Source organism: Kwoniella newhampshirensis, chromosome 12 (genome assembly GCF_039105145.1).
Source record: "Kwoniella newhampshirensis strain CBS 13917 chromosome 12, whole genome shotgun sequence".
Classification (NCBI taxonomy): domain Eukaryota; kingdom Fungi; phylum Basidiomycota; class Tremellomycetes; order Tremellales; family Cryptococcaceae; genus Kwoniella; species Kwoniella newhampshirensis.
In genome coordinates, this window is record NC_089965.1 from 332,018 (window position 1) to 353,943 (window position 21,926).

The window sequence follows — 21,926 nt, forward strand, 5'->3', positions numbered from 1 at the left end:
CAAGCGCAGATGAGATTATCATACTTATGCCCAAAGCGAATGGACGCTTTATTGAGAATGTCCCACATGCAGTCTGATAATGTTGAGACGATCACTATACATGAAGATGTGATTTTTACTTTTTACTTCTTCTCACGACTGGCGACGACTAAAAGCTACATATGACTGGACACTAAGTTGACTAAAGTTTCGACTCTCGATTCTCGACGAAAGCGCTTTACTTGCTCCAGCTCTCAAGGGCGTCATCACCGACGATACGCTTGACCATCCTCTCGCTGAGCTCCCAGAGAGAAGTGGCGAGGTTGAGATCCTGACCTTGAGCGGTCTCCTTGCCGGGTGTGGCCTAAACAACGCAAAGAAGTCAGCAACGTGCTTGCACGTGTTCAATCGTTTGGTTCTCTCCCTCCAGGGGCTATCGAGGCTTGGCGAGATGAGACTGCTTCACTCACAGGGTCACTGAGGTAGAAACCGTTCCATTCCTTCTCGACGACCTCGGGACTCAAAGCGGCGTAGAGGGCACTGTAGCTTCCCTGTTCAGGACTTCGACCACCGGCGAGGGTGATGTATTTGGTGATCTTTCCGATGATACCGGGGTATGCTGCCTCCCACTGAGGAAAGAGATTGAAACGCATGTAAGCGTTTGTGCTTGATTGATGATCTACATTGCAGTGAAACATACCTGGTCTTGCATGTCGGTGTTGACGGCACCTGGGTGAACCGCGAGGCTGAGTGGACACACACACGAGGGTATCAGCTTTACCGCATTCGATGACATCAAAAGTTGGACACCACCCACATGTAGATATCGTCACCGTTCTTCTTGATCACCTTGTCCCTTATGGACTTGGCATACAAGATCATTGCCAGTTTGGTCCTACCGTAAAGCTCGATCGGCCCCAACTCCTTCCCTGCCTCCGTGATCTCCTCTTCACTCCCGAAATGACAACCTCGTGCCCTGGAAGCCGAGTCCTCTGATCCTGGAGCGAACCGATGCATCTCGGACGACTCGAAGACGATCCTCACGGATCCTTTGGGTGTGGAGGGAAGTTTGGACGTCTTGCGCAGGAGAGGGTAGAGGAGGTTGATGACGTAGTAATGGCCGAGAGCGTTGACGCCGAAATGTCGGTCGATCCCATCGTCGTCGAGACCGAATTGGTTCGAGTTGATACCGGAAGAGAGTATGAGCTGGATGAGTCGAGGATGAAGTCAGTCTTTAACTACTAACGGTCCGAAGATTGGCGGAGCAGAGACAAGACGAGATGGTATAGTGAGAGCAGAGAGGGGAAGGAAGGGAGAAAAGGACAGCGGGAAAGAAAGGGTCGACGACCTCGAGGTTGATGTAACTTGTTCGTAACAAGACCACTCACATAGTCCAACCTCTCAAGCTTTTGAGCCAAACCTCCAAAGACCTCTTTGACCATACTCAATTTCCCCAAGTCACACCCGACCCACTCCGCACTGCCCTTGCCACCCTGTTCCTTCACCTCCGCCTCGATTTTCTTGATGGCCTCGTCTCCTTGTTCCTCCTTACGGTTGACCATGATCACTTTCGCTCCGTATAGTGCGAAATGACGGGCCACTTCATAGCCGATACCGAGAGCTCCGCCGGTGATGATGGCGACTTTGCCGTTGAGATCAGCCTTTTCGGGTCCGGCAGGACCGATGATGGGGTGAAGAATTGCTTGCATTTTGAATCAGTGCTTTGCGATTTCTGGTCTACAAGTTGGAAAGATGTTGGTATGGGAAAAGAAATGAAGATAGAAGGAGCAGATCGGCACAAGGTTATATATACATATGTGGTAGCGACACAGGCGATGATTTTGAATGTTTCTGATCTCTTACATCACCTCGCTACGTCATACGCACAAATCGTCACCAACCTCCACTCGATCACCAGCGATTCCAGCGTTCCAGCATTCCAGCACGTCGATCACTACGGCCGTAAAATGATGCACTGAACCTTTCTGCGCCAGATTTGATACAAGCGTCCACATCTTACCTTCATCACAATGCATACGTACTCAGCTCTATATGACAGATGCGAGCAGAGGAAAAGCTTGCTCCCCGCACTAGACTCTACTTGCGCCCAGCCATGAGCTTCTCGAGCATACTACCTCCTCCAGTCTCCTGCTGAGCCGGCTTCTCTGCCGTTTTGTCGCCGCCTGTACGTGATCATCTCAGCGCAGTCCACCACGTATAATCTATCACCGCCCTACATCGCTGGAGCACTCACTTGTTCCGAATATATCAATCGAGTCAATCCTCGTAGTCTCCTCGTCCTCCTGATTGTCTTTCACCAAAATATGCAGGCTCCTGACACTCTGGAATCTCACGAATCTCAGATCGATCTTATCTCTCTTGACCTGTTCCGGCGTCAGTTCCAGCTCCTGAGCGGGGGTGAGACTGTCCGTATCGCCGAAATCGATATTGGGAGTATTGATGAACAGTTTGATGGTCTTGGGAGCTTGACTGGGTGAGATGGCAGAGAAGATGGAAATGGAGCGGATCTTGACTGTATCTTGGAACGGGATCGAGATGAGCAACTCGGGGTCAACATCAGATTCGAGATACGATGTCCCTCGAGGCCCAGGATTCGGTCCAACGATCGACGAAAGCGGGTGCGAAGTAGATTCGTTGAGACAGTTGAGTCCTTGAGAAACGACGTGTTTCAGTAGAGATTCAGTGGTATCGGCCGGCGCCGCAGCGGGTTTAGCGCTGGACGAAGCGGAAGATGATACAGGAGCAGAAGCGGGCGGGACAGGACCGGCGTGGCGAGAGATCAGCTGGTTGAGTTGAGGAGGGGACGCTCCTTTCAGCTATAGTATATGGGAAGCTTCGTCAGTCATGACTCCCATTGAGGTTCCATTTCCTCGACACATAATGAGGCCTTGGCCCTCACCTCGTCAATCTCACGACCACCTTTGAGGAATTTGAAAGTAGGCATCGCGGTGATACGAAATCGCTGTGCCAGCTGCTGTTGCTTGTCCACGTCGATTTTCTGTATGAACAATCCGTCATCAACATCATTCCCAGCTCGAGGACGTGAACGCTTGGTCACATCTCGACGGCATTTGTCAGGGTGCAAGAAGTGAAGGAAGAGGAAGGAGGGGCAATGAACGTACCACAAACTTGACATGCTTGTACTACATTTACTCTCATGTCAGCTCGGGCCAGGCCATTTTATCGCCAAATGACAAGAGTGACTTACCGAGTTGGACAACTGCTCCAGAACAGGCGCAATAGCATGACAAGGTCCACACCACACCTGATCCAGCGCGACTCAGCACCAGTGCGCCTACCTCTCAGTCACATATCAGAACCTACCGCATGGAAATCTACCAGATGTAAGAGCCTGTCAGCTGTATTGAAGGTCTCTACTACCTGAGCCAGCTGGACTTACCTATGACGAGTAGTTGAGCGGGCGGCAAGGATCTGACGATACCGTCGAACTCTGGACGGAAGGGGTACCGTCAGCTTTTGTTCAGTTTGACGTTACAGTGGCTAGGCTAGCCTACCTGCAGTCGAGCCGATCTCCGTGATGTTGGGTGCCATGTTGATGGATGCAATCTGCAATCTTGCTGTGAGAAGAGGCAACGAGGGATTGCGTGCATGGATGATTCATTCTTTGTTGTTGAGTTGCACGACTGTCGGTGGGTCTGTCTTGGTGGAGGTATAGAACGTCGATTTCTGTGGCGCTTTCCACCGACCAGTATGAATGGTCTGTCTTCATATGGAAGCGGGTATCTTGGAGAGATTGATCTAGCATCTCTAGCTTTCATAGTCTATCGATGTAGCTGTCTGATCTACCTCATATCATGCATGAAACCTTCAACCTTACTCAATGTATGCTAATGTAAATGCAATGCGAAAATTCAAAGACCAATCTTAGAGAATGAATCTGTGAGCCGGATGATCGTCACCCAGTTCCACAATCTCCTCTCTCGTCATCCCATCAAGCCCCCAACTCTTCTTACGTTCCTCATCTTCCCAGTCAGCCATCTGTCCTACCCCTGGAGCGGGGCCATAGAGCTTATCTCTTCGAGCATTCTCTCTTCTTAATCCAAGGTACATCACGACCGAGGCGATGAGACAGATACATGAAAAGGCAAATGTCGTCCCTTGACCGGTAAGGAATCGAGGAGAGTCTTTGGTTCGGTAGACCTGAGAAGAGATGATACCGCCAGAGTTTCCGAGGGAGAAAATGAAGCCCATAGAGGTGGCTTTCTTGTCTGTGAAGATTGATCCATTTAGTACAATCGCGAGCCGATCGCTCAGTGAACTCTTAGACTTACAATGGTTTCCGAAAGTGTTACCAGACCACACGATGGTGGTGGCAATGCATGGCGCGATGGCACATGTGGTGAGGAAGACGGCAAAGTAAAGACCACCTGGGTATCGGATGGGAATGACCAGGAACAAGAGGTATCCAATGATGGCCATACTGGACCTGAAAGCGGAAATCATCAGTGAAACGAATCAAGCAGGAGCGGGGGGAGCCGACTGACCAGAACATCATGAAGAAACCTCGCTTGCCAGTCTTGTCACTGTAATAGGCTGTAGCCATGGTGGTGATGAATGCGAGGACGTAGGCTGAGCGGACTCGTAAGTCGGAATGCTTCGAGGACTTCACATCGACAGAAATAACTTACGAGGAGTACTGAGCAGGAGAGATTGGGCGGTGGTGAATCTGCCAAGCGCAGCGATGATGGTCGGGGAGAAGAGACTGCGAGAGATGAAGTTAGCCAAATTTTTCCATATTCCATATCGGATCCACCGTATCCTTCAACTCACGATTGACTGTAGATCGGCTCGGCACAACCAATATACATGAGCATGAAACACGGTGTCTGTCGAGCAGTTTTCTCTATCAGTGTCCTGTCTTGGGGACTTCCGGATCCGGACCTGCTTCGACTCACTTTCCAGTCTGTGAGAGCTCTTCTGACCACCTTCCAGCTGAATGTGCCCTCTTGCATTATTCCGACATCCTCCTTGAGTCGCATCAAGACCATCTCCCTCTCGAGGGGAGTGAGGAACTTGGCTCGATCAGGCCAGTCGTGTACCATCCAGATGGAAGCGACGCCGACGACGAAAGACAGAAGACCTTCAATGATGAACTGTGGCATAACAACGTTGGTGAGTCAGACGTCATTGAATAAAAGCATGAAGCATCAAGCTCACGATCCACGACCATCCGGCTTTGCCACCAACGCCGTTCATTCGGCTCAGGGCGTCTGCGAGACGAACAGCGTAAGTGACTGGTCCGCGTATTGTGATGGAGGGAGAATCACTAGGACTCACAACCGAGGATACCGCCGAAAGCACCGGCCAAGACGGCACCAGCAAAGAAGAGCGAGATACGTTTGGAAGCCTCTCTACGCTTGTACCAACCGGTAAGGAAAAAGGAGATACCGGGGAAGAGACCTGTTCAAGGACTTGGCGATTAGCGAGACTTCACGAAGTGAGCTGCCTAAGCCCAGAATGCCACTTACCACTCTCGGCCACACCGAGACAAAATCGCATAGCGAGAAGTTGGCCGTAGTTGGTGACGAACCCCACTGCAAGGCGAGCAAGAAGCAAAGTCAACGCCCTGCAAGACACAGCGATAGCCCGCGAAACATGTATACGCACTGAAAATCTGGAATAAACTCCAAACGATCATGATCAGAGGAATCCATCTTGAGGGTCTGAACTTTTTGAGCACGAGATTGGAAGGGACCTCGAAAGCGACGTAGCTATGGTATGTGATTAGTCCGACTGGGCCCACTGGGACGGTGATGGTTTCGTCGCTGTGCTGATCGTGTGATTAGCTCACCTGACGAAGAAGACTGAGGAGAGACATCAGCTTTGGACACGAGCTCGAGAACAAGTGGCAAGCTCACTCATTGAAGCAGTGTTGTATTGTAAAGATGTGAGACCGAGATCATGATTCAATCCAGCAAGTCTCGCTGTACCGATATTGATACGGTCCAAGAACGACATGGTAAACAGCAGTCTATCCAATGCCAAGCTCGTCAGTCCATCATCAAGATTGCTAAGCATAACATTGCCTGATGCTTCAACTCACGTCATCCAAGGGACCAGATTTCTATCCAGCTTAGCGACCAATTTCCTGTCCGCTTCTGCGAATTCTTCAGGTGACATGGCGAGGATGTCCTCTGCGAGAGCTTGTCGATGATCGGGGATCGTGGAGGGCGATTGTGAATCGCTCTTCTCGGACATTGTCTTGGCTGCAGTAGCAGCTCTGAGACTCGATGTCATCGTGGCGTCTGTGTTCTTCCAAACTGGTGATTGTTCGATTTCTTGATTCTCTGCTTTTGCGATGCTGATGACAGTGTTATTGTTGTCTTTTGTGTAAGAGGCGTTCAAGCTGGACTTGTATTTTTTCTGGCTCGTGTCAATTTATCTAACTTATCCATGTACGAATGCTTGACATCGAGTCGGTCAATCAGTCATCGAGCAAAATCCCCGGTCCGGACGAATCGTTTGCGTTTGCTTTCATCACGAAAACAGTTTTTTTTTTTGTGGATGTAATAAATCTTTCGGTTGAGAGATCCGGTGCCTGAAAGCGCCGCGGTTGTACGAGGTGACTAAACACAAGAATGCGAAACCAAACGTTGACTGGGACATTATTATTGTCATGCAAATGACTAGAAACCTCGGCAATTATAATCACACTTTCGGCCGATCCAACCCGATACCCTTTGACGCGCACCATGTTATCATTATAATAATCATCATTTACAGACGCGTCTTTGGACCCATCTGGATTGGTAGCATCGACGAGCTGATATGTGTTACATGGTTGCTACAGTGAATGGGAATAAAATGTCTACAACTGGAACAGGACCCAAGGAAGAAACCAACCGATGATCGAATCGAAGAATGAGCTAGAGTATTGCGATCCCGTCACGCTTTCTCAGAGCCACTTGACCAACTTCCCCTTTGACTTTTTCCCAACCTCTTCATCTGTACCTCTTCCTTTGGTGGCTCTCCTCGCGACCGATCCAAACATGTGTTCTTGCTTCTCCACGTTTTTCATCCATCTCTTACATTCCTTCGAGTTGGGAGTAGGTGGTGCATAAGGTGATGTGAGAGCGGAGTAAGCGAGCGAGTTGGGAGCGGAGGTGGAGGTGGAGGACTTGCTCGAGCCAAGAGATGACAACGAGGTAGATGAAGAGTTTCGACCGAAAGTGGATCCAGATGAGGACGAGGATGCCCCGCATGGGCAAGTGGATGTGTGCCGCGTCGCGGAAGTGCGTTTGGGGCCATAGGCGGTACGACCGGTGAGAAAAGGTGTTTGGTCCACGAGGAAAGGGTGAGTAGAAGCAGGAGAAGGCATTATGGTCGTTATGTTGTTTCGGTTTCCTTCCTGGTTCGATGCAGGTGGTGAGATGGTTCACTATGGTTGTTGTATTCTGGCTGTTGTTCAGGTCGTGGGGCTCGCTTTGATGGTGGTTGAGATGTGAGCAGAAGTCCGAGACTCATCCCGTCAACCACTATTATATAGCTCGCATCTCGTCTCACCATCTCGTCAAGTAGAAGACCACTTCATATGCCCATCAGCTACGATGTGATGGTGAAGTGAAGTGGAAGGATCGTCAAAACGTGTTGCACACGAGTGATTGATGAGTGAAGTGTGTTTGAAAGTCAATAAGCGTCAGATCAGTAGTCGTACGGCGGCTTTCGCTGGTCCCGAAACGGAGACCTAAAAGAGGTACGGATGACTGAAACGTGAGGGGTGAATGGGCGGTGTGCGTCTAGGGGACAGTGGTTGGAGTGTGAAGTAACGGCTTGCTGGCAGGCGGGCGAACGAGCTGAGCCCAGTCGCCTGCATGGAGTACCATCAAGGAGGTGTCTGTTCCATCTCACGAGAAGAGCTACAGATCGGCTTATTGTTCTCTGCCCAGGCTTATCACCCGGTCAGAACAGGTTTCAAAATTAAATGCCACGGCATTGTCTGATCTAGCTTCCTCCACATCTCACAGCCGTTGAGCGTCCTCGTCGGACTTTTCAAAAGTTCCAATCCTACAACCTTCCTTCTCTGATCGACGATAACATCCAGTCATTGCCTCGGACCAGAGTGACTGCGTCCTAGACGCCATGCGAATCAAAATCACCTTGCTGCCTCCTTTCCAACCTCAAAAGTTCCTCCTGCCCGTCGCTTCAGAAGAGATCAGAACCGTCACCCACTTGAAAAAGCACTTGATCAAGTCAATCTCAGCTGTTGCTCACCATGCCAAATCGGCCAAGGAGTTGGTACTGGAGATAGATGGGTTCGAACTGTTGGGAGGGAGTCAGGTCGACATTGTTGAGGCGACGGATGTGGTCTCGTGAGTGATACTACCCTCACAAACTTTGAACAAGATTCACTGTATAGAAATGGTGAGACGAGAATATTGCTGACCTGGTTTGTAGCGTGAAGCTGGCTCCCGGCAGCTCGAAGACGACCATCGTAGGACCTACTAGATCAAAGAAGTGCACGAGCAAGAAACGGAAATCTGTCTCACCTCTTCGAACACAAGATAGAAGTGCGAAAAAGAGACGACTGGTATCTGCGCCCGTTATGTCTGAGCCTAAAACGACTTTGGTACCAGAACCTTCAAAACAACAGATAACGACACGAGCTCGGTCACTTTCGTCATCCTCCTGTTCCAGCTCTAGCTCCAGCGCGTCCTCCTCTTCCTCCTCATCCGCCTCCTCATCCGCCTCCTCGTCTTCATCCGATTTGTCCAGCTCGACCAGCTCATCGTCATCTTCTTCGTCTGCCTCTTCTACACCTCTACCTAGACCGAACCCAAGACCATTACAGAAGCCCTTTCCGACCCTTTCCAAAACATCGTAAGTCGCATTTACCCGTCTTCTCGTGCTCTCCAGCATATAATAGTCACACAGCTGATAGCGCTTTGCTGGCTAGACAACCTTTTGTACCACACATCCCTCCAGGTCAAGGAAAACCTCAAACTCAAAATCGTAATGCTCGACGACGTCTTGCGCGGCAATACAAGAAGCTTGCCGCAGCTAATGGTATCGCTCGACAAGCTGATCCGCCTGCTCAACCGGTTATCAATGGCGAATCACCATCACTTGCCGACACAGCGGAAGAAACAGGGGATGATGTCGGGGGAGTCATGACTTTTACGAATCCGACGTTGCCCTTACCAAGGGAGATGAGTAATCGGAATAAGAAGAGAGGGTTTTTGAAGGAGATGACGGCGGTGAAAGGGACGAAGATTGTATTTGATGGAGGAGCAAGTGCAGGAATCAGTGTCAATCATGTGAACGGAAACGGGAACGGCGACGTAGAGGCTAGTGATGGACAAGGCGATGTCTCCCCAGACCCCGAATGGACGATGGAAGACACGACGCTCCCCAATGGCTCTGAATACGATCATGATCAGAGTGTGGCTTATCCAGCTTCGAGCACACCAAGAAGAGTAAAGATCGTACCGCCTTCGCAAATGACCGATCTACCGAGTAACGTCTTTGTTACCAGTGCCGAATTTGCGAGGGCTAGATCGCCTGGTCGAAGAAACGGAGAATATTGGGGTAGGAATGGCCATGCTAGTGGTGACGCTGAAAAAGGGGAGGAGGAGGAGGGAGTGGAAGAAGCAGAAGAAAAAGACGGACCGGATGAAGAGGGAGCCTTGAACGATACAAGCGATGAAGCTTTGTGGGACAGGGTCGAGCGGGAATTCGACAATTTCAGATCAATCTCATCCGGCGAAACCAATGCTGTGACCGTCGGAAGTCTTTTGACCTGTAAAGTAAGTCCAGCGTCGCCTTAGGCATCCTACTGTCGGCGCATCTGTCGTACTGATTTCGCTTCACGATGTAGGAACTCGAACTGGATATGAGGACTTTCTCTCCTGCGTTGAAGATCCATATCGCCCGTGTCATCTTGACTGACCAGGCTGGGATCAAGCTGCAGAATCTCGTTCGGCCTGGAGACGAGCAATACGACGAAGATGGGCAGCTGATCGAGGAGTCTCCAACGGAGGTGATGATCACTTCGGAGGATTTGGCGGTGGGCAAATGGAAGCTTGTGGAGTAGAGGCGAAGGATGTCATCGGCAACTAGGTCACAATGATTAAGCGTGGAATTCTTGATTTGCTAAGTTATGGCGACATGGCGTCACAGCCATAAACACACTGGCACCAGATAGATGCAAAACATAGTGTATGAAACGTCCATGTCATGCCCCATTCATTTCTATCTCGGAGACCTCCAACGAGCAACAAGTCGCTGGACGGGAACCAATGTGTACCTAGCGAAAGCGGGCGCAGCACCGATCGAGACGGCTATTCGAAGCGGGAGGATGGCCTGGCATGTCGAAGGGTGCATCAGCCATTGTCGCTGTCTCTAGTCCCGATGACGAGTCAACACAGAAGAGGCAGATTGGAGCGGAACCACACGGAGATATGTATCCCAGCACAGTATAGTCCAGAAGAGCGAGATTGTGGTATTCATTCAGGAGGCCCAGTGGTGAGACAGAGGGAGAACGAAAAGGAAGGTCACTGACCTTGACCACGACATATGCAGCGAGGGCATTGGCCACTTTCTCCGCTGTTCGGGATCCGGATCCAGCTCCGACCACATGTCCATCGTCCTTCGCTCCAATCTCGGACTCTGACTCTTGTTCACTGTCGTCCGCACCTGTTCCATATCCAACGCCGGGTCCGAGGACGTTCCCGCTGTCACCGCCATTGCCCTTTCTTCTCGAGGAGCCTTCCCGATCCACCTTGTCGTATCCCAGTATACCATATCTTTTACCCACCTTTTCTATCCTCTTTTCGCCCTCTTCATACCACCCCGCCACCATCCTTCTCCATTCCCACGATTGTCCGTCACCAGCACCAGCACCAGCACCAGCACCACTCCCTTGTTGTCGTACTTGTAAGTCATCGGTTCCTTCGACGGTAGTACTTTTGATCCAAGAGACCAACCCCGCCCCAGCACCCATCAACCCAAAGAGATAGTAGAGACCGATGATCGGGACGATGGCTGTGAGTTCGTGTAGGGCCAAGAAAGATATGGCGAGAGAAGGGAATGGAACTCCGGTCCGCGCCGAGAGGGAGGTGATGACGGATGCATAGGAGCGGATCAGGGATGATTTCGGTATAGCGATTGGCTCCGGGATCGGGACAGGGCCGGCTGATGGGGTCGATGAGGAATGCGGAGAAGAAGAAGGAGGGGGGGGAGGGGGAGGGAGATTGGTTTGGGTTTTGGATGATGATGCAGAGTCAGAGCGGGGAGTGGACGAGGATGAGGATGAGGATGAGGCATGTCGAAGATTCCCAAGATGGGCTGGGCGACTTGAAACTAGTCGAGGTGGTGTGCAAAGATGCAATGCGGGACGATTGGACGGAACATGGCGAGTGACGCTCAAACTCGATCGACTGGATCTTGTACCCAGTCCGAGTCCGAGAACAGTTGCCGTCGTCGAGCCAGTAGAATGCGGTCCCAACATCCTGATCTCTCGAGGTCCGGCTGATGGACTTGCTAGGATATACCGCAGTCCAGTATCCTCGTCAAAGTCACCGTCTGGGTCGACGATGATCAGACGAGACCTGCGTTGGGGTGAATCCGTAGCAACAATGAACTCGCGCTCGTTCTTTCGACAAGGGATGAATGAACCACCTCCACTTGTCATGTCCGCCCACCCCACCAGCGTACAGTGCTTCCTGACCGACATGACACATGACACGTACATAAGGCTCGTAACGATGCGTACAATGCGATGATCTACATACAATGCGAGGTTCGAAAATGCTATACAATGCTATGCTTGGGTTGAGACACTGTCCGACCATAAAAGCCCAAGTAGCGCGTATGCTGATGAATTCTGCCTGCGAAACCATCCTACCACCGCTCCACTTCCGATCGAGGCATATCAGTGCCTCGCAAGTCCTGCTACCGTGTACGATCAGTGATTGCGGACATTGCCTTGACGATCGTCTCCTCCCTCGACACAAATGTGAATCCTTGTCACCCATCTACTCCTTCTCCATCGAAGGCTGCAGTGCTGCGCCCATTATCTACGAGATAACCCAGGTCAGCGAGTGAGTTTCGAAACTGATCTTCCATTATCAGTCAAACGGAACGTCACAACTCACTAGACACTGCTTCAACCAATGAATGTTACACCCCCGTTCATCCTCTGCGACCATCTTTGGGACCCCGCTGGCCTCTCTATCCTCCACTACAATGTAATCCCATTTTGGCTCTCTCATCGACGATTCATTTGCGGGCGAGTTTGTGACCGTCTTGAGCTCTTCTACTCCAAGGGAGTGTAAACAGACCGGGACGATTGTCTGCGTCAAAGACAACCTCGTCAGCTGCGGTACTAGCTATATCTTGACTATGAACACACACCTTATTATAGGCATATCTAGGACCTCGAGGCAGAATGAACAGAATCCTCTTGCCTTTCAATGGCTGTTTCACATGACCGGCATTCTCCGCTGACCATCCTTCTTCGCCCCAGTTCAGATCCACGGTTTGTGACATATCCTGTTCTGTATACGCTGAAGAACCCGATGAAATCAGGTATGATCGCCAGTCGACTTTCTATCATTGGATAGAGTCAGCTTGTCAGGCTTTCACGATCAATCCGGACGTGTGATTCGACCTACCTGTTCAATCTCTACCGCATCTTCGATGAACCTCGCAGACAAACACGGTATACCTTTCGCCAGAGCTATCATGAACTTGCTCGTCATGATCGGTTTCAAGGTCGTCGGAATCAAGTATGGAGCCCCAGCCAGACCTGATTTGAAGCGATATTTCCCCGCGGACGAAGTGTCAACCAGATCCTCCCAATTCTCCATGGCCGTTCCTCCGTGGTCCGTGATGAGGTCGATCAAATAGTCCTTCTGAACGTAGTTCTTGACCTCTTTAGTCTCCCTCACAGCTGTGATAAGGAATGTCATGCCTTCGAAGACGTCGGAAGAAGCTCGTGTAGTCGGCGACGCGCTGCGACGAGCATTTGATATGGCCGGAGAGTTAGCTGTTCCCATAGTATTGTATTTATGCTTGCCAGGAGATCGAGTTACTGAAGACAGCCTGGATGACACAGCGATTCGTTCCGCCTCAAGGCCTGGTAGACTCAGGTAAGGAGTGGTGTCGAAAAGGCGGTCTCCGAAGTCGGCGGCGATAACTGCTGTACGAACACAAACGTTTTTCATCGGAACACAGCCGGCTGGTTTGCCATTGTGATTACATCGTACTCCTCGTAACCCTCCATCCCAGTCGGCTGCCACCTCAAGATTCAGAGGTATATCTTCTGCATTGACCGACTCAATGTGATCGCCTCGTTTGAATAGGAGCTGTCGAAGTTTATCGGCTGTAATGTCCTTTTTCTCGTCCCCGTCATCGTACCTCACATGGAAGCCCTTGTTTGTCTGACCCATGATGGTTGCCGGATAATAGTGCCGTTGATACGCTGCCAGCACACGAGTGTCTGCGCGGGTCGTGGAGGATGATACTGAGGATAAAGGAGTAGACAGTCGAGCCACTCTCGTTGAGACTTTGGCTTTCTTGACCGGTGGAGAGTGAATCGGCGTCTTGCCTTCGGCAGTCGAGGCGCCGGATTTGCTCTTGGCTCTTGATGACGACCCCTTGTGCGGGAAGACCGATGGTCGGTAAGTGTTGTCCTCTGGGTCCTCCGGAGCCGAGGAGCTCTCGTCATCCGATACAGGGCTTGATGCAACCACCCTCTTTCGCTTCCTAGCTATTGATGAAACAATCCCGGTGTCCACGGGAAGTGATTTTCGGCGACTTGGGTATTCTACAGCAGGAATCGAGAATTGTCGAGGTCTGCGACTAGCGCTTCTCTTTTTCGAACCTTCGCTTGGTAGGCGATACGTATAATCTTCTGAATCCTCGGGCGCAGGACTGCTGTCCGAGGAGGGGGAACGCGGTGCTCTGGAGGGAGTCAATCGGATTGGGTCAGGCGACGATGGCGAGTATACTTTTGGCGCCTTGCGGACCCTTTTAGTGCTTCGTGCTGGGGTGGAATTCGCCGGCGGAGCTGGAGACAAAGAAGCTTTCCCATCCACAGCTGCATCACGAGCAGAAGCCTGTGAAGAAGCGTTCTCACTTATCTTCGAGGTCGCCCTGGGAGAGGACGGTAGTGCCAGAGGTGGAGAAGTCCGCTGAGTTGGAGGGAGAGCGGTGAGAGGGCTTGTGGGCCCCTCGGAGGGTTTGGCATTAGCGGCACTAACAGGTCCCGGTGGATCAATATAAGTCTCTTGTAAAAGGCCATCCTGTGGAAACGGAGGTTCTAAACTGGGACGAGCAGGAGAACTTTGACTGCAGGGAGAAGAGGTAGAATCTGGAACTCGTGGCTGTTCAGATCTGTGTTGCTGGAGTGACGTTGGGATAGAAAATCCTGGCATTGCAGCCACATTCATAGCCGAGGCATCGGTTCGAATAGGAGTAGAAGCTTGATCTTCTGTCCTGGCCCGACGCTGAAGCTGTCGATGGAGAGGGACATGCGTTCTGGAGCTGGCCGTTGTCGAGGCGGCTGAAGGTTGAGGTGTGATGGGGCGGTGAAAGCTTTGTACGGATTCGTGAGTGCCAACAGCTGCTGCGTCTGCAAGCAACCGCTGTGAGGCACTATCTTCAAGCGTGTCCGGTTGCGTGGGCTCCAGCTCGACCGCTTCATCACGGTGAGAAACTGGCGACGATCCCGCTCGAGAAGAAGTCAGCTGTTGGGCGACCATCTGAGTGGCTTCAAAGATGTTGGACTTCTGTGTGTCGGCCTGCGTCCCTTCCATCAGGCGGAACTCTTGAGAGATGTCTTGCGATGAGAATAATGGGCCTGGGTCATTGTCTATGGCTGAAGAAGAATTCGAAGCAGAAGGTGCGAATTGACGAGTGTGTAGCTTAGGAGAAGCTGTCACTTGGCCTGGTTGTGAGGTTTCTTTGGGGTCCTGCAGTTGGAGCTGCTGTGAGGAAGACTTGTCGTCATCGTGATGAAGGGGACCGTTCTCTGCTTTTCGAGCATGGTCTCTTCCAGGTGGCCTAGGAGGGGAAGTCCCGGTGAGCAGACTAACATGACCAGCAGGGGTAGGAGAGTCCGGTTCTTCTCGGTCATCGAAGACTAACGATTTGCCATCCGACTGCCTCAAACTAGCATCCCAGTTCAATTCGTCTTCCTCCTCCTCCTCCTCCTCCTCCTCCTCCTCCTCCTCCTCCTCCTCCTCCCTCTCCTCCTCCTCTTCTTTTTCTTCTTGTTGACGCTCCTCAGCAGCCACCGAAACATTATGATGACCAATGTCACCAGTTTGCGACATCATACTCTCTTCGTACTCCGCCTGTGACGAATCTGATCGTCCGTGACGGACGATTGGATGCGCCGCGCCCAGCTGCTCTGTCGAATATCTTTTCATCACTTCATTGAACTTGTCCAGTGGCGCCCGGACCTTTTGCGGTACGGCGTCTTTGCCTACGAAGCTATCCTCTTCGCTTGAGTCCGACTGAGACTTCTTGTTCGTTTGTTGACGAAATCTGGTGGTTCTGCCCACAGCGAAAGGAGATGCGACAATTGACACCAAGCTAGGATGACCGGAACCGTTCATCGACACTGGTGCCTTCATAGGTGAATACTTCGTAAACGGTGACATGTTCTTGAATGGGCTAGTCCGGCCGTACACTTGGGTTGGTGCAGAAGTCGTAGCAGTCAATGGGGCGGCCGTATCGAGTTGACTAATTCTTGTGGGTCGTTGGAGTGGTGATGGAATATCTGAGGGTTCCGGGGATGATATGTTGGGCGGATCGTCTATCTCGGTCGGTTCCAGCTCAGGCTCCGGTTCGACATCTGGAGCTTGCTCGGCTTCTTGGCCAAGTAATAACGAGTCGTCGAGTTGATCACCCTCTGTTCGAGGAGTAGAAGGCCGTGTGGAGGGATGAGAAGAGGATGGTTGAGCGACAGCCCACGTTGGTCTCATATGCGACGGGATTGGGATGTCTGGTCCAATAACTATAGATCGACCGTTCTCCGTGTCTTTGGAGATATCTTTAGGAGCTCCCGGCTGCGCTGCACTTGCGTCCTGTGACTCGACGTCCCCATCTCTCATATCTTCGAGTCCTTCATCTCCTCCGGTCGTCGTTCCGGCGATATGATCTGTCCCACGATTTCTCGATTCTTTGTGTTTTTTGACATTCTCTTCCAGCTGCTTCTGTGTCCAAGCGATCCCACTCTCTCCCGTCTCTTCCAGCGAACTGTCTTCCGCCAGACTCGATGAAGGGAGGAGTGGTCGTAGAATTCCATCTTCTTCGTCGATAGGTGGCAAAGATCCATCTGGTGGTCGTATGATAGCAGCCGGACGAATCTCAATGCTTGGTTGCTGAGTTGACTCTTGGGACAGCGACATTTGTGACGATTGCGACTGGTTTTGTGAAGGGCCCAGGGCTCGAGAAGGAGCAGCCAGCTTTCTCGATAGCCTGGGAATTGTGCGATCATGTCAGCTTCAGTGTGAAGAAGGAATGAGGACTGATCCATGCACACCCTATTCTGCGACTCATAAGCTATCCATCGAGCAGGTAAAGGTTGAGGATAGCAAGAGAATAGGACGTTGTGGGTTGTACCGTGCGTAGCTCCTCGCTCGAGCAGGGAAGACTGAGTGGGCTACAATTATGACGAGGTCGTTGCTTCCTGGACCCATAACCTTTGCGAGGTGATGTTCGTCTTACGAAGTGCAGAGGAAGGTGAATGATGACAACATCCCTTTTGTACTTTTATATCTCATGTTCCCGACCAACCCATCTCTGCGCGTCAGACATTTAGCATCCGAGGAAGCCACAGCGGATGTATCTTTATCAATAGAACCTGAAACCTGGTTTTTTCATTGGTTTATGACGTGTCAATAACACGTGAATCGTCGGAATCATCCAGCCACGTGTCTGAGATCCTTCCAAAGGTGTCAAAACAATCCAACAAAGTATCACCAGTGAGTCGTCCGTCTTGTCTGTTTCCCCCTTCCTTCATACCTGTTGTTCCGTTCGGTCTCGACCCCACTGTGCCACCTCAACATCTCTCAGGAGAGAAGATCATGCCTGGAAAGGTCTATACGACTGACGATACATCTTCAATCCCCGCACACCCTGTGAACAAAACCAGGATGATCAGCTCAACTACAGTCTCAACGAATATCAAAGGGGAGTTGGTATTAGGCGCTGGGGGGAAACCTTTACCGCCTCCATACAGGTGAGCGAGCTGGCAGCTCCGACACTGCCTTGGTCAGCCAGCTGACAAACGTTCAGATCTACCGGTAACGAAGCGCTTGATACACTTGCATTCTTGCATCTGCTGGAGCAGCTCAAGGTGTGTGTTTGTGCATCGACCAACGAGGCAGAGAGGAAAGCTGACAGCCCCTTAGGTACAGAAACGTTCAGGATGGATCAGAGAGGGTGTAAGTTTGAATTTGAGCCTAGTCAGACTCGCTATGACAAGCTGACCGTCAATCTGCCTCCATCAATAGGTCAAGGAGCCAGAAAGGTAAGTTCTCCCGTTCGATTTAATCGTTCGAAGAACACCGGTTGAGCTGATCTGTCTCTGATTTTAGCATATCCGACCATATGTGCAGAATGGCCTTGATGGCGATGATGATCCCTAGCGACTCTTCTCAGCCATTGGATATTCCTCGATGTGTTATGGTAAGCTGACTCTAGCCGGTCCTCCTGCACAAGTTTAGGAATCGTAGTTGACATCGTGATATTACTCTAGATGGCACTCGTACACGACCTTGCAGAGGCTCAGTGAGCTGTCTCATTTCGCTGAAGCCGTATAGAGCTAACTCCGGCGCCTCCTCACCCACAATAGTGTCGGCGACATCACACCTGTTGAAGGTGTTCCCGCTCACGTCAAACACGATCTGGAAGAACAAGCGATGGATTCATTCTTGAATGAGATGTTGGGTGGAGAAGGAAACAAAGATGCCAGAGCTAGATTTAGAGCTTTATTCGATGTGAGTGGTGTGCTTTGTCACTGTACCATATGTACTGATGGGCTCTTGCAGGAGTACGAAGCTCGGGAAACACCAGAATCGAAATTGGTCAAGGTGAGTTGCCGAAGCTGTCATTTGTCGGACAAGTCAACTGACGCGAGTGTAGGATCTTGATCGGCTTGAGCTTGCTTTACAAGCTGTCGAATATGAGCGATGTGAGTTGCTACAGGCAGTCTCGATTCTGGCGGAAAAGACTAACAAGCATTTCACTTTCAGCCCAAGATATACGGACTCTTGCTCCTTTCTTCACCGGCTCAGTACCCAATCTCGAGCATCCTGTTGTGCAGAAGTGGGGAGAGACCCTCATGGAAGAGAGACGGCAACTATGGGCGTCCCGAGGGCGAGCAGAAGAAGAAGCCAAGGGATTAGGAGGCCAAGGAGTTGGAACTAACGTGAAGAAGGTGAACAGTGCTTAAGTGAAGGTTACGATGTCGGAAATAAATACCAGTGAACTTTACGATTGCAAGTGTATAATTAGAGCATATCAGGCATGTCATCGAATCTTCTACACGATATATTGCTGACAGGTTCACAAGGATGAGCTACAGGAAGATTGATGGGTAGTATGGCGATAGGCTAGAAATACAGCCTTTGAGCGACGGATTGAGACGTTTCGACGGGGCAATAGGGACATTTAGCAGATCGCCGTCTGAGATCAACACATCTCAGCGACTGTACACGCTGAGTGGATTGTGGTGAACATCACTCACCCTCCCTTGAGCAGCCTGTTGAAACTCTCTTGAGCGATAACGTGACCACATGTCAACATCTTTGGTGGGTTCTGCTCGGTAGCTTGTTCTTTGGAGACAGGACAGACGAACACAGAATGATATCGACGCGAAGGCGGGAGTGGAACTTCCATCTGCATGATAGTGTCAAGTTAGCTGTTGAATCTCCCGGAATACGAGGTCTGAGGGGGACGTAGATGAACATACCGGTAGATCTGTCCATTGTCTTACATGACCTAGATGTTCGCCCATGACTCTTCTTGCTTTCTCAATGACATTCAACGCTCCGCCTCGGGAGCCCAGATCCACTGCCACCTCCAACGGATCCTCCTTTGGCCACTGGTACCTCCGACAGAACTCTGCCTTGAACATCTTCACCAATTCTTCCATATTCTTCTCATCATCTTCTCTCTCTCTCATCGTATCGTCACCACCATCTCCCGTCATATCCACATCATCCATCCCATCTTTCGTCTCCTTTTCCTTCTTGGTGTAGTTGTCGTACAAACACGATGTGATCAGTTTCAACACGGGCTGAGTAGGTACGTAGACCATCATGTGCTTTCGCGCGTAGACAATCGCTTCAGCAGGATCTGAGAGGGATTTGAACACCGCCCGATGGAGATGGTACGGAAGAGCAGACGGATGTGGTGGTGACGAGAGGAATGCTTTGTTTGCTTCGCACCATTTCAGAGCCGGTTGAAGGTCGTTGGATGAGATGGAGGTTGTGATGTGATAGAGTTCGGTTGATAGGTCGCGTTTTTCCGAGGGGTAGGTCAGAGATGTTTCCTAAAGAAAGGACGAAGCGTTGTATTAGTGTCCTATCAAATTGGGGTACGAATTGTCCGGGACACTTTTGAGCTGCAGTCGCCGCGCTCACCTCTTCCATTGCTGAGACGGCTTCCCACAAGCCTCTTCTGCCCAGAGAATCGATCACTACTCTGTCCAACGCCAATGACGCCTCTCTGTCGGAGAACAAAGGTGGATCTTCGTATGCTTTGCTGATCGCGCCGAGGTTGGGAGGGAAGGCCTATCATAGCAATTGTGTAAGCACGCAGACCATTGAAACTGCTCCGCGAAAAAAGGGCAGGTGATTACATCAAAGACATCAAGATACTCACTTTATCAACAGCTTTGCCCACGTTACCCAGAGCAGAATACCACCCTCTCAATCCCTTCTCAACCTCCTTCTTACTCCTGCCTACTGCCCTTTGCAGTTCCGTGATGACAACTTTGGCATCTTCACCTGCTATGATGCGAGCTTTCGCATTGGAGAAATGATCGTCGATCAGTGCGTTCAAGGGACCAGAAGAGGAGGTCGAAGTGGCTGATGAGAGTGCTTCGAGAGCTGATAGGGCTGTGGATATGTCCATTGTCAGTCGGTTGAGGGCGAGTGGGCGAGGCGTTGGATGTATTGGATGACGAGCGGAGACTGGAGACTGGAGAGGAAAGACTGAGCGAGGTGACTGGGGTTGATAGATAAGTGGTGTGATTGACTGGGTAGGTAGGTGGACAATGGTGGACATACCGGCTAAAGACGTGATAGCATTAGACTTTATGACGTGGCATTTCCTTTGATGCGAGTCCTTTTGCCACCGTTCTGTTCCTTCATTCAGCTCAACAACAATCTGACCTCGACATATCTCTTTCATTCATCCGTTTTCATTTCCCCTTCTCTCAAGGGCCGGTTCAGACTAATCGCGGACGCACAAAATCCAGCTGACCTATTCCTACGCTCAATACCATCACTGCTCTCTCCTTCTCTCACTTTCTGAGGTGCGCCTCTCCCTTCCACAATGTCGCAACAAAATCGATACACTCAACAAAACCCAAACCCTATGCCCGATCGAAATATCCCCAAACCGCCCGATACGATCGAGTACATCTGTGGAGGCGAGTCCTTTCTCTTATGAGATGCCCCAACCACTCCCCGCAACAGTCTGTACCTGACATTCTCTACCCCGTGTCACTTGATGATCTGACACCTTCTTCGATTGACCCCGCGAGACCTTGAACGTCCGACAGCTGCAGATGCTGATAGAGTGCTCCTGATAGACTGCGGTGCGAAGACAGCGATGAAGCCCTCGGAATTGATCAGATGTAGAGAATGTGGACATCGAGTCATGTACAAGCCTCGAACGACAAGAAGTGAGTTTGGTCCTTTCGTCCATAATCCGTCATCCTGCGTCGCACTTCTGGTAATCTTGAGGGTATTGCTGACCTATGATCGACTCCGCAGTCGTGAGTTGATTGAACAGACTTCGCGCTAGCGCGAAACACCAGGTCGATGGATTGGATACTGACGATATATCTGTCGGAATAGGTCCAATTCGAAGCTCGATAATCCAACAATCGATCACCAAGTCAGCTTGGGGGGCGAGCAGGGTCTGAGCGAGAAGCAGGGCGGCGCAGTATGTGTAGTGCCAGAGCACTGGTCTGAGCACGCAGAGACAGAGCGTCTTCCGAGACTTTCATGTATGCATAGATTCTATCAAGTCGCGATGCGCGTCGGTCGGTCTTCCAACGGACGCTACGTTGCCCCTTTCCAGCCTACAACACTTGGGACTCATGTCTGTGCTGGAACTTCACAACAGCGTGACGAACGCTACGAAGCAGTCGACATGGTCATTAATGTTCAAGGTCTTTGCGCAAACAAGTTCCCTCATCTGAATCGCAACAAACGCCAACTTACCTCTACCTCACTACCTAGCCTCAGAGAGGGTCGAACCCACAAATCTGGAACTCAGCCCATCTCAAACAACAACTTCGCGAGAAAACAACATGCAGCGGTGGAATGCGATTTTTGACAACGGCAAGGCAGACACCCACCTGTCTTGTAAGAGTTCACTCCATACCATACTTCCTCAAAGCTGGAAAGAGGGCTAAATTTGGACGTCTGAAAGGGTAGCGCTATGAAAGAACCATTGATAAAGATTCGATCTCAACAGCTTTTTCAGAGCTCAGTGCCCCATGGCTAAGTTGGTTAAGGCGGTCGACTGTTACGTAAGCAACAAATCGGACGGTCGGGAGTTCGAGTCTCCCTGGGGCAGAGAATCCTTTTTGTTTTTCGTTTCAGGTCTTTTTTGACCCTTGTGGCCCGAACTCTATCAAAGCGGAATGACTCGGCTCTCTTCTGTGTTGATGTCATGATCATATTTGTTACGATCTGTCCTCGATGACCTCAGATTAT

General features: G+C 50.9%; 9 protein-coding genes and 1 non-coding gene across 10 annotated transcripts; 3 read left to right on the forward strand and 7 right to left on the reverse strand.

Moving 5' to 3' along the window:
- Positions 1 to 217: 217 nt before the first annotated feature.
- IAR55_005703 (uncharacterized protein) lies at positions 218 to 1,688 on the reverse strand (the record flags this gene model as incomplete). The annotated part of the gene is made up of 5 exons (XM_066948794.1): positions 218 to 343; positions 450 to 608; positions 680 to 725; positions 797 to 1,185; positions 1,368 to 1,688. 5 exons carry the CDS (start codon positions 1,686 to 1,688, stop codon positions 218 to 220), a joined length of 1,041 nt encoding a protein of 346 aa, XP_066800567.1.
- Positions 1,689 to 2,076: 388 nt separating this feature from the next.
- Positions 2,077 to 3,552, reverse strand: IAR55_005704 (thioredoxin; the record flags this gene model as incomplete). Its single annotated transcript, XM_066948795.1, has 8 exons — positions 2,077 to 2,162; positions 2,234 to 2,816; positions 2,900 to 2,998; positions 3,123 to 3,143; positions 3,209 to 3,265; positions 3,325 to 3,335; positions 3,401 to 3,451; positions 3,516 to 3,552. 8 exons carry the CDS (start codon positions 3,550 to 3,552, stop codon positions 2,077 to 2,079), a joined length of 945 nt encoding a protein of 314 aa, XP_066800568.1.
- Positions 3,553 to 3,885: 333 nt separating this feature from the next.
- IAR55_005705 (uncharacterized protein) lies at positions 3,886 to 6,627 on the reverse strand (the record flags this gene model as incomplete). The annotated part of the gene is made up of 14 exons (XM_066948796.1): positions 3,886 to 4,229; positions 4,293 to 4,447; positions 4,506 to 4,590; positions 4,650 to 4,723; positions 4,792 to 4,847; positions 4,917 to 5,114; positions 5,179 to 5,231; positions 5,299 to 5,421; positions 5,490 to 5,555; positions 5,629 to 5,732; positions 5,813 to 5,825; positions 5,880 to 5,992; positions 6,065 to 6,384; positions 6,589 to 6,627. The coding sequence occupies 14 exons, from the start codon at positions 6,625 to 6,627 to the stop codon at positions 3,886 to 3,888; spliced, it is 1,743 nt and encodes a 580-aa protein (XP_066800569.1).
- A 289-nt stretch (positions 6,628 to 6,916) lies between these two features.
- IAR55_005706 (uncharacterized protein) lies at positions 6,917 to 7,339 on the reverse strand (the record flags this gene model as incomplete). The annotated part of the gene is made up of 1 exon (XM_066948797.1): positions 6,917 to 7,339. The coding sequence occupies one exon, from the start codon at positions 7,337 to 7,339 to the stop codon at positions 6,917 to 6,919; it is 423 nt and encodes a 140-aa protein (XP_066800570.1).
- Positions 7,340 to 8,100: 761 nt separating this feature from the next.
- Positions 8,101 to 10,051, forward strand: IAR55_005707 (uncharacterized protein; the record flags this gene model as incomplete). Its single annotated transcript, XM_066948798.1, has 4 exons — positions 8,101 to 8,330; positions 8,416 to 8,838; positions 8,915 to 9,764; positions 9,836 to 10,051. 4 exons carry the CDS (start codon positions 8,101 to 8,103, stop codon positions 10,049 to 10,051), a joined length of 1,719 nt encoding a protein of 572 aa, XP_066800571.1.
- A 158-nt stretch (positions 10,052 to 10,209) lies between these two features.
- Positions 10,210 to 11,710, reverse strand: IAR55_005708 (uncharacterized protein; the record flags this gene model as incomplete). The annotated part of the gene is made up of 2 exons (XM_066948799.1): positions 10,210 to 10,320; positions 10,520 to 11,710. The coding sequence occupies 2 exons, from the start codon at positions 11,708 to 11,710 to the stop codon at positions 10,210 to 10,212; spliced, it is 1,302 nt and encodes a 433-aa protein (XP_066800572.1).
- A 283-nt stretch (positions 11,711 to 11,993) lies between these two features.
- On the reverse strand, positions 11,994 to 16,376 carry IAR55_005709 (uncharacterized protein; the record flags this gene model as incomplete). Its single annotated transcript, XM_066948800.1, has 4 exons — positions 11,994 to 12,035; positions 12,114 to 12,311; positions 12,373 to 12,567; positions 12,633 to 16,376. 4 exons carry the CDS (start codon positions 16,374 to 16,376, stop codon positions 11,994 to 11,996), a joined length of 4,179 nt encoding a protein of 1,392 aa, XP_066800573.1.
- Positions 16,377 to 17,123: 747 nt separating this feature from the next.
- IAR55_005710 (uncharacterized protein) lies at positions 17,124 to 18,424 on the forward strand (the record flags this gene model as incomplete). The annotated part of the gene is made up of 10 exons (XM_066948801.1): positions 17,124 to 17,209; positions 17,266 to 17,326; positions 17,382 to 17,414; positions 17,484 to 17,500; positions 17,568 to 17,658; positions 17,729 to 17,760; positions 17,825 to 17,969; positions 18,021 to 18,062; positions 18,115 to 18,163; positions 18,225 to 18,424. The coding sequence occupies 10 exons, from the start codon at positions 17,124 to 17,126 to the stop codon at positions 18,422 to 18,424; spliced, it is 756 nt and encodes a 251-aa protein (XP_066800574.1).
- A 160-nt stretch (positions 18,425 to 18,584) lies between these two features.
- IAR55_005711 (uncharacterized protein) lies at positions 18,585 to 20,109 on the reverse strand (the record flags this gene model as incomplete). Its single annotated transcript, XM_066948802.1, has 5 exons — positions 18,585 to 18,657; positions 18,719 to 18,870; positions 18,944 to 19,525; positions 19,617 to 19,766; positions 19,858 to 20,109. 5 exons carry the CDS (start codon positions 20,107 to 20,109, stop codon positions 18,585 to 18,587), a joined length of 1,209 nt encoding a protein of 402 aa, XP_066800575.1.
- Positions 20,110 to 21,700: 1,591 nt separating this feature from the next.
- IAR55_005712 lies at positions 21,701 to 21,786 on the forward strand. The gene has a single exon. It is a non-coding gene; the product is annotated as a tRNA-Asn (tRNA).
- The last annotated feature ends 140 nt before the right edge of the window (positions 21,787 to 21,926 follow it).